Source organism: Canis aureus, chromosome 28, assembly GCF_053574225.1.
Source record: "Canis aureus isolate CA01 chromosome 28, VMU_Caureus_v.1.0, whole genome shotgun sequence".
NCBI lineage: Eukaryota > Metazoa > Chordata > Mammalia > Carnivora > Canidae > Canis > Canis aureus.
Genome location: NC_135638.1, coordinates 9,540,576 through 9,554,496, shown reverse-complemented (window position 1 = coordinate 9,554,496; position 13,921 = coordinate 9,540,576). Strand labels below are relative to the sequence as shown.

Genomic DNA, 13,921 nt, shown 5'->3' with positions numbered 1-13,921 from the left:
TTCCAAACATTAGGCCCAGAATGCAAGACAAAGCCCTTCTGCCCAAGACAAGCCTGTGGTCAAGCTGAAGCCAGCTGTGAAAGCTTTCAAGACTAATTTTCTTCACTCTATTATCAACTCTTCTGGTGTCCAAATGTGTCAGGTGCTGTTTGGCTTCAGGAATAGCAGAGAATGTTTAGATCCAGATTTTATTCCTCCATTTATTCCTCCAGCATTTATTTCTGAAACGCTGTTTTGTTTTTCAAGACGTTCTTTCTCGGTTTATTCACTTCAATTTCCAAATCATGCTGGTGCTTTAACGTGGTCAATTTCTGGGGAGGGGGGGGACAGGTGGGAAGATCTCAGGTTATTAAAATTACATCATTGGTTTGTCCCTGTACATATGTTCTTTTTAAGATGTTGAGTATATAACCATTTGTCAGAAAAATAGTTCAGACAAGAAGTCTAATAAGCTTAAAATCATTCACTAGTTCAAATATTTTTGCTCTCATTTTTCTCACCCTTGATCCCAGCCATTCCCGTTTATTTTCAAACTTAAATATGCATAAAAATAACCTAGGGAGCTAGTTTAAAATGCAAAGTCCAGAATACCATTCCCCAAATTTCAGATTCATCGAGCCTGAGAAAGAGCCCAAGAATCTGCATTTATAACAAGCACCCAATGCAAATGGTCTACAAAGCACAGTTTGAAAATACTATTTTAGGCATTCAAATTAAAAAGTCATTAAAACGTAAACCAAAGATTCACAGCCAAAAAAAAAAAAAAAAGATTCATAGTGATATTCTGTGCTATAACTCATAACAAAAAGTTAATTCATAGACTCCTCCCCCCCAAATGCCTTACCTTCAGGGAAATAAGGGTATAAGGTAGCAACCACAGGAGGAGGGGGATGGAGAGGAGAGAGAGAGAGAGAGAGAGAAAACAGCTTTAACTTATAGATGTATATAAATGTCATTCATTTCCATGTTTGTATCTTATTATTTATTAAAAATATCATGGTGTATATAATGCAATGCAACATTTTTTCTGCTTGTCACTATCCTTATTTTCCTATATCAAAAAAACATGTATTTATCTAAAAGATGATTTTAAATGGCTGACCAGCATGCTATCATGTATGTACTCTATCACATAATTAAGCATTCCTTTATTATTGAATATTTGGTTCCATTGCATGGAGGACACTGAAATGTGCTTCCATCATCCCCTTCATCACACAGGATTGCTGTTTTGTTTTTTTGTTTGTTTTTTTTTTTCAGGTAAGCACTAAGCCTGAGATGAAGAGTCTCCTGCCCTACTGACTGAGCCAGCTAAGCGTGCCATCACAAAGGTATTTTAAATATTTGTGTAAAAAAAAAAAAAAAAATATTTGTGTAAAAATCTTTCAGCGCTTTTCCTTTATTGTTTCTGCCTCTTGCATTGTACTCCAAAAGGCCATCTACAGTGGAAACATTCTGATGTTGAAATGCACCGTGCAAATCAGCCTCAGTACTTTTGATTAAACACCTCCTCACTTTCCACTCACCACACAGATGTGAGATTCCCAAAGTAAATTGTGTCCTGGGGTGCAAGACTCATTGGAACTGGCTCTCACTGCTTTCCAAGTAAAGTGGGGGAAACGATGACCTCACTCTCAGCAAGCAAATCCCATTCACCTAAATCCTCTCACTTCCTTTCTTTGGTGACTTTGCAAGTCACCACTCTTCATTGACCCTGTTTACCTCTCTAGACTTATAGGAGGTCCTGTGCTTTTCGCGTGTCATTTAGTAACCTGCCATCTAGTGGTGTAAATAGAGAAATAGGGTGTCCCCCCCCCTCCCCAAATAACTCCATTGCAGACTATAGCTCTAAGGTCAACTGAATAATAAACTCCTATTTGTGTAAAATTACGAACAGTTTTATAAATCACTTTTAAAGTAATGGAATGAATCATAAACCTGAATTCAGAATAGCTTTGTTTTAAATCCAGTTCTGCCATTACTGATTTCTCATGTCTGTTTTTTTTTTTTTTATTATTGTTAACTCTTTAGAAGCTGAGCTTCCCTTTCTTTAAGATGAGAAGGATTGTTTCTTATGTTCCCACGTTCTCGGTCACTTCCCTATATGTTTTATAATTCTATTCCATGTGGCATTTGAAGCACTCTTACATCAAGAGGTTTCTTTTCCAGAAAAAAAAATAATTTCAAATATTTTTAAGAGCCATTTTGTAATAATTTTTAAGAGAATTTGGTGAACCAAATATTTAAAAAAGGAACCTATCCTGCTGAAATAGACTAGTGGATTGGAGTTCTATGGGAGCATGTTTTTCTTTTCTAAGAAATAGATATTTTAATATTTGGAAATATCTGATAATTTAATGATTAGCTTCAAAAAGCCATGAGTTCCTCCTTATTTCTGGAGTTGGTGTGACATTATATCAAATGACATCCAAGGTCCCATCCTATTCTGATTGTAAGGTTTATCAGTTAAAATTTTTTCTGACTATAAATCTTTCTTCTGTGACATTTTTCTAGCCTTATAATCATGTAAAATAATGACCTTTCTTCCTATAATAATTTAGTTTCCTTAGTTCATACTTTCTCATAGAAATATATTCTTGGCATAATAATACCATTTATTATATCTAGTGGTGAATTTTCCATCATTCATGTAATTACCATAAGCTTACCGCTGTAGCAAGACAGGTCCTGGGATCTTTGCTATCAAGATAGAAAAAATTTAAAAATGGCAAATATTTACAGGAGAGAAGAAAACATTGTAAGGTTGCTACATTTTAAAATACATGTGAATTCATATATATATATATATAAAATTTCTTCAAGTTACAGATAGATTGTTCATATAATAGTACAAAATGAATTTTAAAACATTTAAAAATATTTCATGTTATAAATCAGAATTTCCCAAATGTTCCGAAGAATGCTACTTCAGGTTGTTAAAGGCATGAATTCCCCAAAGAAAGTGAGCTACGGTCCAACCAATTGTTTGAAAAATGCTGTTTTAAAGTAAAACAACTTTAATCACCAAAAGACATCTCAGAGAATTTTTATGTTAATATGCACTTTGGCCAGGGTGGGATATACTTATCTATTGCATTTCTGAAACCTGTTTGTCCACAGAGATTTTCTTCCCCTGCGTCCCCCAGAACATCTTTCAGGGATGCTGAAGACAAGATAAGCTGCTGTGAATATAAAGGGCAAATCAATCCAGTTTGTGAAATAACTGCTGAAAAAGTTAAAAAAAAAAAAAAAAGTCTAGAAAGAAGGAAAGAAAGGCTTGCATTTGTGAAGACCAACGATGGCTTGGAGAAAGGAGTAAGAGATAGGTCATGGTTGGACTTCATGAAATTAGTGGGATGTCTAAAAGATATCTTTTAACATAAGTAACTGGAAGTCACTTGTCTAAATTTTGATGTGACATTTTTCAAATGAAAAAAATTAACAGGTAAGGGAAAGCAAATGAAAAGAGGCTTACTATAATGTTATGGTGACCTCTTGTGGTTGCAAAGCAAAATGATCCTCTCCTTGGAAAATTAATTCTGACAGCATAGCGGCAAATAGTTTAGAGCTTAAGTAACTTTTTCCAGTGTTCACCCAAACTATTATCAGGGGTTATCTCTTCAGGGTGGTATTAGAGGAAATTTCATCTTATATATTTCTATAATGGGTTAAGTTTTACAAGAAGTACGCATTGCTTTGATGAGCATAAAAGAAAACAAAAAAGAACAAAATGTAAGAGGAAGTGATCATCTTTCTCAGGTTATTACTCAGAATATGGAATTTGGATTAAAGTACTAGCTAGTGTCCTTAAGCTTTGGAAACAAATAGCCATTCCAAGATTGTGAACTTTTTAACTTTGCATAGTTACACTTGTGTAAATATTGTATCTGGATACTATGAGTGATGATTGATTTTTGTTCTTTTCTAATCAGATTAACAATTTTTGCCATAGAGCAAATTTTGCAATAAGAAATGAAATAGGGTCACTGAGGAACAGTGAGGTATTATGAAGGAAGACATGTACTGTATTAGGTATAGGTTTAATTAATATATGGAAGCAAAAATATTATTTTGTTAAAGTACAAAAGGTGAATCATTAGAGCAGATAGCACATTGCAAATCACTGACAGAAGAAACTTCATAGCCAGCCAACACCTGAAATACTTTTAGTTTCCTCTTCAGGAAGAAGAAAATAGGGGCACCTGGGTGGCTCAGCGGTTGAGCGTCTGCCTTTGGCTCAGGGCGTGATCCCGGGGTCCCAGGATGGAGTCCCACATTGGGCTCCCTGCATGGAGCCTGCTTCTCCCCCTGCCTATGTCTCTGCCTCTCTCTCTGTATCTCTCATGAATAAATACATAAAATCTTTTTTTTAAAAAAAAGGAAGAAGAAAATATTAAAATACCCTTACAACTTTGAATTATCCAAACTCAACAAAATGTAGATGGTTCCACTTCTAATCCCAAACATAAAAAATCCTTCTCACTGAAGTAGCCCAGAAAAGTCAACGATCCTGATGACAGTTTGCAAATTCTCCTGTTTATATGAGGTAAGTTAAACCAGAAGTGTGTTCTTGCCGGGTAACACGATAGCTGTTCTGAATCAACGTCAGGGGAGCAATCTTGGTTTGCCTGTAGCATTCCTGTGCTGAATTCAGTCACAGGCTTTCTGTTCTTTCTCACCGTAATTCACTTTAATCAAATTGAGATTCTTGAAGAACATACACAGGAGTTCGGTTCATGTGGCTTTCAAACTCATTTTTTTTTTCCCAGGATAATGTTTTTCTTGGGCTGACATGGGGGGTTTGTTTTGTTTTGACAAGTCTAATTAGAAAAGCTGAAGTACTGCAGGAGAATGTTAACGAAAGGTAATGGCAAACACATCTGCAAGAGCACTGCCTCTACTGAGCACATCTGCTCTTAGAAATCGGCCACCCCTGGTTTCTGACCTTTGCTTCCAGTGAGCAGCGTGGGGCCATCACACCACCTGCTGCACTGCCCACCACACTGCAGAGAGTTTGCCTTTTTCTGAACACACAGGAAGGACTGCAATGTTAAACCAGAACTTTGGGAGGAATGGCTGATTCCAAGTCTGGGCAAAAATTGTACAAAATGAGCATGGAACATCCTGTCATTACAGAAAGCAAGGAAGCTATCAAAGACTACCAGGGTTATAGCAAAAGAACATGTTATGTTTAAATCCATAAATTAATAAATTAAAAATACTCTTTTGGGGGTGCCTGGGTGGCTCAGTTGTTTAAGCATCTGCCTTTGGCTCAGGTCATGATCCCAACATCCTGGGATGGAGCCCCGGGTCAGGCTCCCTGCTCAGCGGGGAGCCAGCTTCTCTGTCTCTCTCTGCCTGCTTCTCCCTCTGCTCATTATCTCTCTCTCTCTCTCTCTGTCTCTCTTTGTCAAACAAATAAATAAAATCTTAAAAATACATAAAAATTAAAAATACTATTTTTTTAAATACTATTTTTTATTAAAATAAAACACCAGTTACTTTTGGAGGAGGCTAGGTGACAAACTCATTATTTGGAAAAGTGGTAAGTAGTAGTTAATTAAGATTTCATCCTACTTTCCTATATAAGAACTATACATTAGGGGTACCTGGGTGACTCAGTCTGCTAAGCAACCCAACTCTTGATGTCGGCTCAGGTCATAATCTCATAATCTCATAATCTCATAATCTCGTGAGATCAAGCCCTGCATCAGGCTCTGCACTCAGCAGGGAGTCTGCTTGAGATTCTCTCCCTCTGTTCCTCTCCCCACTCATGCTCTCTTTCTTTCTCTTTCTCTCTCTCTCTCTCAAATAAATAAAATCTTAAGAAAAAAAGAATGCTAAGGGTAACCAGTAGTTGATACTAAAAGTTTCTTTTTTATACTAGTCCAGCTAATCAATGAAGACAGAATGATAAACTAAAAAAACAAAACAAAACAAAAAAACCCATTTTGTTACTTCAAATGAAATAATGGATCTAGGTAATAATCACAAATAGCGGATGACATTTTTAAAAAGTGAAATATGAGGGGCCTGGCTAGCTCAGCTGGTAGAGCATGCAGCTCTTAATCTCAAGGATCATAGATTCAAGCTCCATGTTGGACATAGAGATTACTTAAAAATAAGAAAAATTTTTCAGAAAGAGGGAGAGAGACAGATGTTACATGCATGCTGATGGAAATATTCAATACCACTGTGAAGTGTTCTTACAAAACAATCTAACATAAAAAAGACCTAGCTTCCAGATCTAACTACCAATTTATAGGAATTACAGGAGACAGAGCATCAAGTTAAATAACACCTCAGGTGCAATCACCAAATTCCAAACTGTGGAAAAGTCTATAGAACATGTGACCCAGCTTCTTAAACAAAAAATAGCACTAATGGGAGGGGAAGTATACCTAGAAGAAAGTTAAGAGACATATAAACCAAGTGTAATGTCTCTTCATTCAAACAAATCAAATTAAAAAAAAAACAAAAAAGAATGTTGAGAAAATTTGAACATTGGATATTTAATGTTAATAAATAACCTTAGTATTATAATAGAATTATAATTATATTGTAAAAGGGTCTTTATCTTTTAGAGATACTGAAATCTGTGCATCAAAAAAATATGATATATTGGGTTTACTTGAAAATAATTCAGGGAGAGGAGTGAGTGGACAAGGTTGTAAATCAGGTGGTGGCTAACTATGGACCAGAAGCCGAATCTGGCCCACCACCTGTTTTTGTAAATGAAGTTTATTAGATCACAGTCATGCTTGTTTATTTATGTGTAGTCTTTGGCTGCTTTTCTGCAACAATGGCATAGTTGAGTAGTTACAACAGACAGTATGGCCCACAATGGCCTAAAATACTTCCTATCTTGCCCTATACAGAAAAAGCTTGCTGATACCTGGAATAGCTAAATCAAAATTGGCTGTGAGTGGATTATTACTGAAGCTGGGTGATGCTTACATGGTAGTTATAATTCTTCTTATGGAACACCTAGTGTTTTAAAATTTAAACCAACCCACCAGTACTATAGCTTTAGGAAAAGACTTTGACTTGGCCTTTGACTTGATCATTGAGGATGGCATCCTTTCTCCACCCCAAGGTGCATCCTACCCAACGCTCTACCGCTCAAGGCCTTCCCAGGGACCACTCAGGAGTGGGTGTGGCTGTCCACTTGGAGAACTACCTCAGAGCTTAGCAAGGCCTTGGCCTGCTTTAGTCAGTTGCACCACAACAATCCAAAAGACTATTCATGGGAAGCAACCTGGATCTCCTTTGCTTATTCACTGTCCTTTAAAAAACCTACTATATCTAGAAAGAAAGTTTTTGTTTTCAGGGCAACAGACACTGTACCTCTCCAAGGGGTATCTCTATTTCTTGGAAAAATAAGTTGATCCTCTAAATGCTCTGAAGCTAATGACACTTAAAAGCTCCTAAAATTGATGGAGCACCTGAGTAGTTCAGTCGGTTAAGCATCTGCCTTTGGGTCAGGTGGAGACCCCAGAGTTCTGGGAGTGAGCTTCACATTGGGCTCCCTGCTTGGCAGGGAGCCTGCTTCTTCTTCTCCCTCTGCCAGCTGCTCCCCCACTTGTGCTCTCTCTTTCTCTCTCTCTCTCTCAAATAAATAAAATCTTCAAAAAGAAAAGCAAAGAAAGTTCTTAAGATTGAGAGAGCTCTTAAAATTGAGAGAAAGTCACAATAAATCTTATATATCTTATAGATAAGCATATACATGTATGTATCATGCTGTAAACATCCCCCCCCCCAAGATAACCTCATTCCTCAAATAATACACTTACCAAATACAGGGTTTCCTAGAGAAAGGCAGAGCTAACGACTATACGAGCAAGTTAGGTCATTCTAGAAGTCCAGTGCTGCTTCTTCCAGCAAACAGCCCCCCTCAAGCTATGCTACTTAGCAGTTGAGAGACAGAAAGGTGAGTAAAAAACTGTTTCTGGACTGAGGATCTAGTGGTACAGGGTTAAGATAACAGTGGTTGGTAGTAACAGGAGGAAGAGGAGAAGCCATTGCAGGAGTTTCTTTTATTACCTACTTAGTACACATGCCTAAATGTGTTAAGCATTCTTTTTTTTTTTTTTCCTTAAGATTTTAAAAATTTATTCATAGGAGACAGAGAGAGAGAGAGGCAGAAACACAGGCAGAGGGAGAAGCAGGCTCCATGCAGGGAACCTGCCTGATGCAGAACTCGATCCTGGGACGCTGGGATCATGACCTGAGCCAAAGGCAGACACGCTCAACCACTGAGCCATCCAGGGGCCCTTGGGTTAAGCATTCTAAGGATTTTATCTCACTTAATTTTTACAATAAACTATGAGGCAAGTATTATTATGCTCATTTTACACATGGAAATACTGGTGCTTAGAGATGAAGTTACTTACACCCTTACTCTGCCACAGTCCAAGCTGGTCTCCTCAACATCGTTGGTAGTTTAAACACTGAAATAAACATTTTTCTTTTGTTTGCACCATGGGGACAGATTTATAAAGAAACTCCAGATACATGTCACTGTGCTGGGTTCCCTCTCATCTCTCACAAGTTGGATTTCATCTTTGACAAGTACCTTTAGCAGGAATGAGACATTTTTGTTTGTGCCAAGTTTGAAGGATAATGTGAAGAAGTACTTGGCCTGCCTCATTCATGAATTTTGCAGTTGAAAAGGAAGTTGACATATATCATTTTTTTTTATTGTTTTTTAGTCCTTAAAATATATTTTTTTAAGTAACCTCTATACCGGACATGGAGCTCAAACCCACAACCCTGAGATGAAGGGTCGCATGCTCTACAGCCAACGAACAGCCCCCGGTATCTGTCATTGGAACTTGGCTCTACATATAAATGTAAAAGTCTTTTTACACACACACATACACAAAAGTCTTTTTTGAGCATGTTGACATGCAAAGATAGCTCTGGGCAAAACTATGAGGATTGTATGTTGTACTATAAATGTTTTAACAATTGGCTCTCCCTCCAAAATATGTGTGTATATGTTTATTATAAATTTTACTAATATAAAGGATGCGTACCACCCGATCTACAAATAACAATGAAATAATGCTGCATGTTGTAAATTCCATATAATCGATTGATTTTCACAGAATGCTTTCCTTGATCTTTGTTCAACTCGAGTATCTGTAGCCAATCTTTGGTTTGACAAAATAAATGTAGTTCCAACATGAATGGTGCTGGATATTTTTATTTACATTAAAGAGTAGGATGAAAGTGAATCAGTAAAGACATGTATCCGAACTACACTTGTTCCTTATTACATGAGGGCTATCTTTGTTAAATCAGAAAATCATCTTTGAAAACTGAAAGACTTATGTCTCCAAATTTTACAATTCACAATGTAATGTCTAGAGGTACCACATACTTTAAAGTTTAGTTTGCATTACTAACATTTTCTCAAGCCTGGACAAACAAATGAAGTGGGAGAGCGAGGTTCTTGTCTCACGGAGTCAAAGAATGAATCTCAAGGACAAAGCAGAGCAAGTAAAGTGATAGAAGTTTATTAAGCAAGAATACAGAGAAAGTTCTCAGGAGTGAGAGAGATCCTGACAGGGTTAGCAACGTGGGCCTCCACTGACAAGTCTTTTATTTATTTAGAGATCTTGTGGTCTTACCATTCTTGTGTTGTCTTGGTTTGATTAAGAACACATGATAACGTCCTTAATGGCTTACTTCTTTTTTTTTAATTAATTAATTTATTTATTTACTCATGAGAGGCAGAGACACAGGCAGAGGGAGAAGCAGGCTCCATGCAGGGAGCCTGATGTGGGACTCGATCCCGGAACTCCAGGATCACGCCCTGGGCTGAAGGCAGGCGCTAACCCACTGAGCCACCCAGGGATCCCTAATGGCTTACTTCTTTAAGGTCTGGGCATTCTTTGTTGGTCACAGAAGACTGTCATAAAAAAGACACCCTCCCCACCCCACCACCCAGGGCAGGTGGTCTAGCCTGTTCTGTTCCCTTATCTCTGGTTTCCTTACACCTCAGTATTTTGGGGATTTCCATGAGCTTGATCACATAGCCCCCTATTTATCTCTCCCTACCTAACCTTGCCTCTCCTTTACTCACAACCAACAAATCACCAAGCCCTGATTTGTACCATTTGCCTATTTCCATGTTCTAATCACTCCCACCATGGTCAACTTCAAGCTACAATAATGACACCATTAAACCTTGCTTGAAAAGGAATACACAGCAGCAAACGATTATATAGGTTATCTACCAAATATATACAGTAGACTTAATCTCAAGTGCATAAATAATAATAAAATAATCAGAGGATGATGAGTTTGATTTATAATTTATTTAATTGTGGGTTTGTATTAAACTGAACTGTATAAAATTACTGACAGACAACCACTTTTTTGAGCTACAAGAGTTAGAAGTTCATAGGATTCAACCTAAAACATACTCAGGGAGCTTGGAGATGCTGGAAATGTTGGGGGTAGGGTTGGATAATGATGGATGGTAGTCAAAAGGACTTCTACTATTTATTAAATGCTCTCAAGTGCTGAGCACTGTACTAACTCAAGTCTGACTCTCTGTGATTTTCAACAACTAAAGCAGAATTTGTGATTGTGATTCAATCTTATGTAGCTTATCCCAGTTTGAAAATATGGAGACAGAGGGACGCCTGGGTGGCTCAGTGGTTGAGCATCTATCTGCCTTTGGACCAGGGCGTGATCCTGGAGTCCCGGGATCAAGTCTCATGTCGGGCTCCCTACATGGAGCCTGCTTCTCCCTCTGCCTGTGTCTCTGCCTCTCTCTCTCTGTCTCTTATGAATAAATAAAATATTTTTTTTAAAAAAAGAAAAGAAAATACGGAGACAGACTAGAGAATTTCTGGCACTTTAAATTCAGCTAAGAATTTAACACAATATATATGAAAGTGAATTACAATATATGTAAAATAGTGTTCAAGGTATTTGACACAGTTTTTGAGCTAAGTATAGAAAAGAACAAGCACTACTTTTTGGAGCATGAAACTCAATAATTAAGTCCTGGCTTAATTAAGTACGTACTGTATTACCACCTGTGCATTTTGAGGTGCCTCATGGATGTTGAGATCTGATTTCTTATCTGTGATTTGGGTGATAATACTATCTGCCCAGATATATGTTCCATTGACTGTGAGGTTTAAATGGGAAAAAGAAAATAAAGAGTGTCTTATAAACGGTCCCATTTTGCAAAGGTAGTGGCTTATTATAGGATCCCAGCTCTGTGTATTTGCCTTCAGGATTGCTTTCTGGGCTCTGCTCCCAGACTTGGGGCTGGGGGCAGGGGACAAGGGGCGGGGGCAGGGGGAGGGGTGGGCTGGGGGGTAAACAACTATCTGCCTTTGCAAGGGTTAAGAGCTCCTAAACATTTGCTTTACAAACAACTGCATTGCTGAATTTGCTTCTCAGGATTCTTCAAATTGCCGGCTCACAACCGATCTATTTACAAAACTTAATTTTTAAAAAAAGAAGAAAAGCCCTCCCTTCTTTCATATTAACAATCCTCAAGAAATTTAGGACAAATGCAATTCACAATGGAAAGCTCAGGCACTCAGATGGAGGGAGGAATGTTCCCAAAACACAGAGGTGTCTCAGGCCTTCCAGTGGCAAAGCTGGGAGGGGGCCAGTTGCTCTGGGAGGGAAAGAGCAGAGCCCTGACCCTCCCTCCCTCCTACTCTACTTCTCCCTGTCGAGGTTTCCTTGGCTTGTCTTGCTGATTCACTGTTGCTGTGAAAACAGGGCTGAGCATGCTGTTGAGATCCACAGAAACCAGAGGAAACTAGTCATAAAAACCCTGAGTACTGACTATCAGCTGATAGATCTCTTCCTGATAGCGCCTCATAACAGCTCACACTTTTTTCCAGACTAGAGCAAATCTTCAGGAGCCGACCAGGATCCAGAGCTGTGTCAGCCCCACTTGGCAGTGATCTCTTTCCCCATGCTTGAGGGAGCCGAGCTGTACTTCAACGTGGACCATGGCTACCTGGAAGGCCTGGTGCGTGGGTGCAAGGCCAGCCTCCTGACCCAGCAGGACTACATCAACCTGGTCCAGTGCGAGACCCTGGAAGGTAAGCCCTGCTCTTCCCACCATTTAAAAAAGAGAAAAAGGAAATGATGCTGCCCATTGGAAGCCTGGGGAAGGGACTGTGCTCCTATGGCCTGAGAGTCCAAAACAGGTTCTTATTCCCAGGGCCCAGATTTCAGCGGCCCATGCACTTGGAGGAAGGGAAAAAAAAAATCACATCTTTCTTTTCCATTTTCTCTAAGTGAAATTTAGCATTTCCTTTTATTGTGAATGTAGGCAACAAGTCACAGTGGTCAGTTAGTACTTTGTCACCAACAGAAATGCAATATTTTCATATCCCTCTACGATTCTCACAGATATTTTGAAATATTTATATTTTCATGATTTCACAATTAAACTTGGCATTGCACTTATTCTTTAATCTTGATATTTAATGTCTTAATAAAGTACAGTGTTACGCCTGTTTTATTTTTTAATTTTTTTTAGAGAGAGAGCACACATGCTAGAAGGGGGAGGGGCAGAGAGAGATAATTTTTTTTTAAGATTTTATTTTTTTATTCATGAGAGATGCAGAGAGAGAGGCAGAGACATAGGAAAAGGGAGAAGTAGGCTCGCTGCAGGGAGCCCCATGTGGGACTCGATCCCAGGACCCCGGGATCACGACCTGAGCCAAAGGCAGGCGCTCAACCACTGAGCCACCCAGGTGTCCCAAAAGGGAGAGAATTTTAAGCTGACCCTGGGTGGAGCTCACTCTCACCACCCTGAGATCATGACCTGAGTTGAAATCAAGAGTGGGACACTCAAACAATTGGGCCACCCAGGCGTTACAGAGTGTGACACATTTTAAAACATCTTGATCACTATAGTTAACACATTTTGTTCACTTTGCAATCCTATGTATTTTCATCCTACATATTTATAAATAATATCTGGAGAAGGACTTCATCAAACTGCTCAACGACACATGCTCCCCCTGCCCCTCAAAATGCTAAGAAATTTGGTCTAGAGAATTTTATTCTATATGTAGTTTTTCAGTATATATTGATAATAAGATTTATTTGAGGTTTATCTCTAACTGAAGCTTGAGAAAAAAGAGATGGGTGGGTGGTGAGGCCAAGCCCTGTATTCAAAAGTACTAACCTTGACTTCTGCTAAGTGGAGACAGGTGGCCTAAGGCTCACCACCTCTGAGCCTCAGAGTCCTCACTTGTAGAATGCAGTGGTGATGCCTGCTTTGCCTGCTTTGTTTGGAGAAATAAATGAAGTAATACTTGAGAGATATGTTAGAAAATGTGAAGCACATGTGAATGGAAATTATCTTTTTTTAAGCACTTTATTGAGGTGTGATTGACATACATAAAACTGTGTATATTTAATGTATTACAACCTGATGAGATTAGGGGTAAGTATGCATCCATGAAATCATCACCACAATCTATGCCACAAATCTATCCACTACCTCCAAAAGTTTCTTCCTGCCCTCTATTATTTGTGTGTGTGTGTCAACTGCATTCTCTATGCTGTACAGTAGATCTCTAGAACTTATTAATCTGTGTTTCCAAAACTTTGTACCCATTGACTAAAACCTCCTCATTTCTCCCTTTACTTTGGAAATGATCTTTAAGCTATGGTTTTTTCAAAACTCTATCAAACATTTTGCATCTATAATACAGCATTTTTATTATAAAAATATCTACACTAGTTCATTTTGAAATGTACTTATAAAATCGATATATGTCAATAGTAAGGTGCTTTAAAACTTCCAGATTATTCTAGAAGAAACAAAGTAAGAAGGATCAAACTGCTAGAAAGTGTGTTGAAAGCAAAAAACAAAACAAAAAACCTGAAGGTGACTTTGCTGAGGCTGAAGGTCCTGGGT

The 13,921-nt window shown here is 38.4% G+C and overlaps 1 protein-coding gene across 1 annotated transcript in view; it reads left to right on the top strand.

Moving 5' to 3' along the window:
• The first annotated feature begins 11,724 nt into the window (after positions 1–11,724).
• Positions 11,725–13,921, top strand: part of ATP6V0D2 (ATPase H+ transporting V0 subunit d2) — a 42,233-nt gene continuing 40,036 nt past the window's right edge. The window contains exon 1 of the mRNA XM_077876376.1: positions 11,725–12,086. Coding sequence (XP_077732502.1) covers positions 11,957–12,086 — 130 coding nt within the window. The 5' untranslated portion in view covers positions 11,725–11,956. The remainder of the gene's footprint in view (positions 12,087–13,921) is intronic.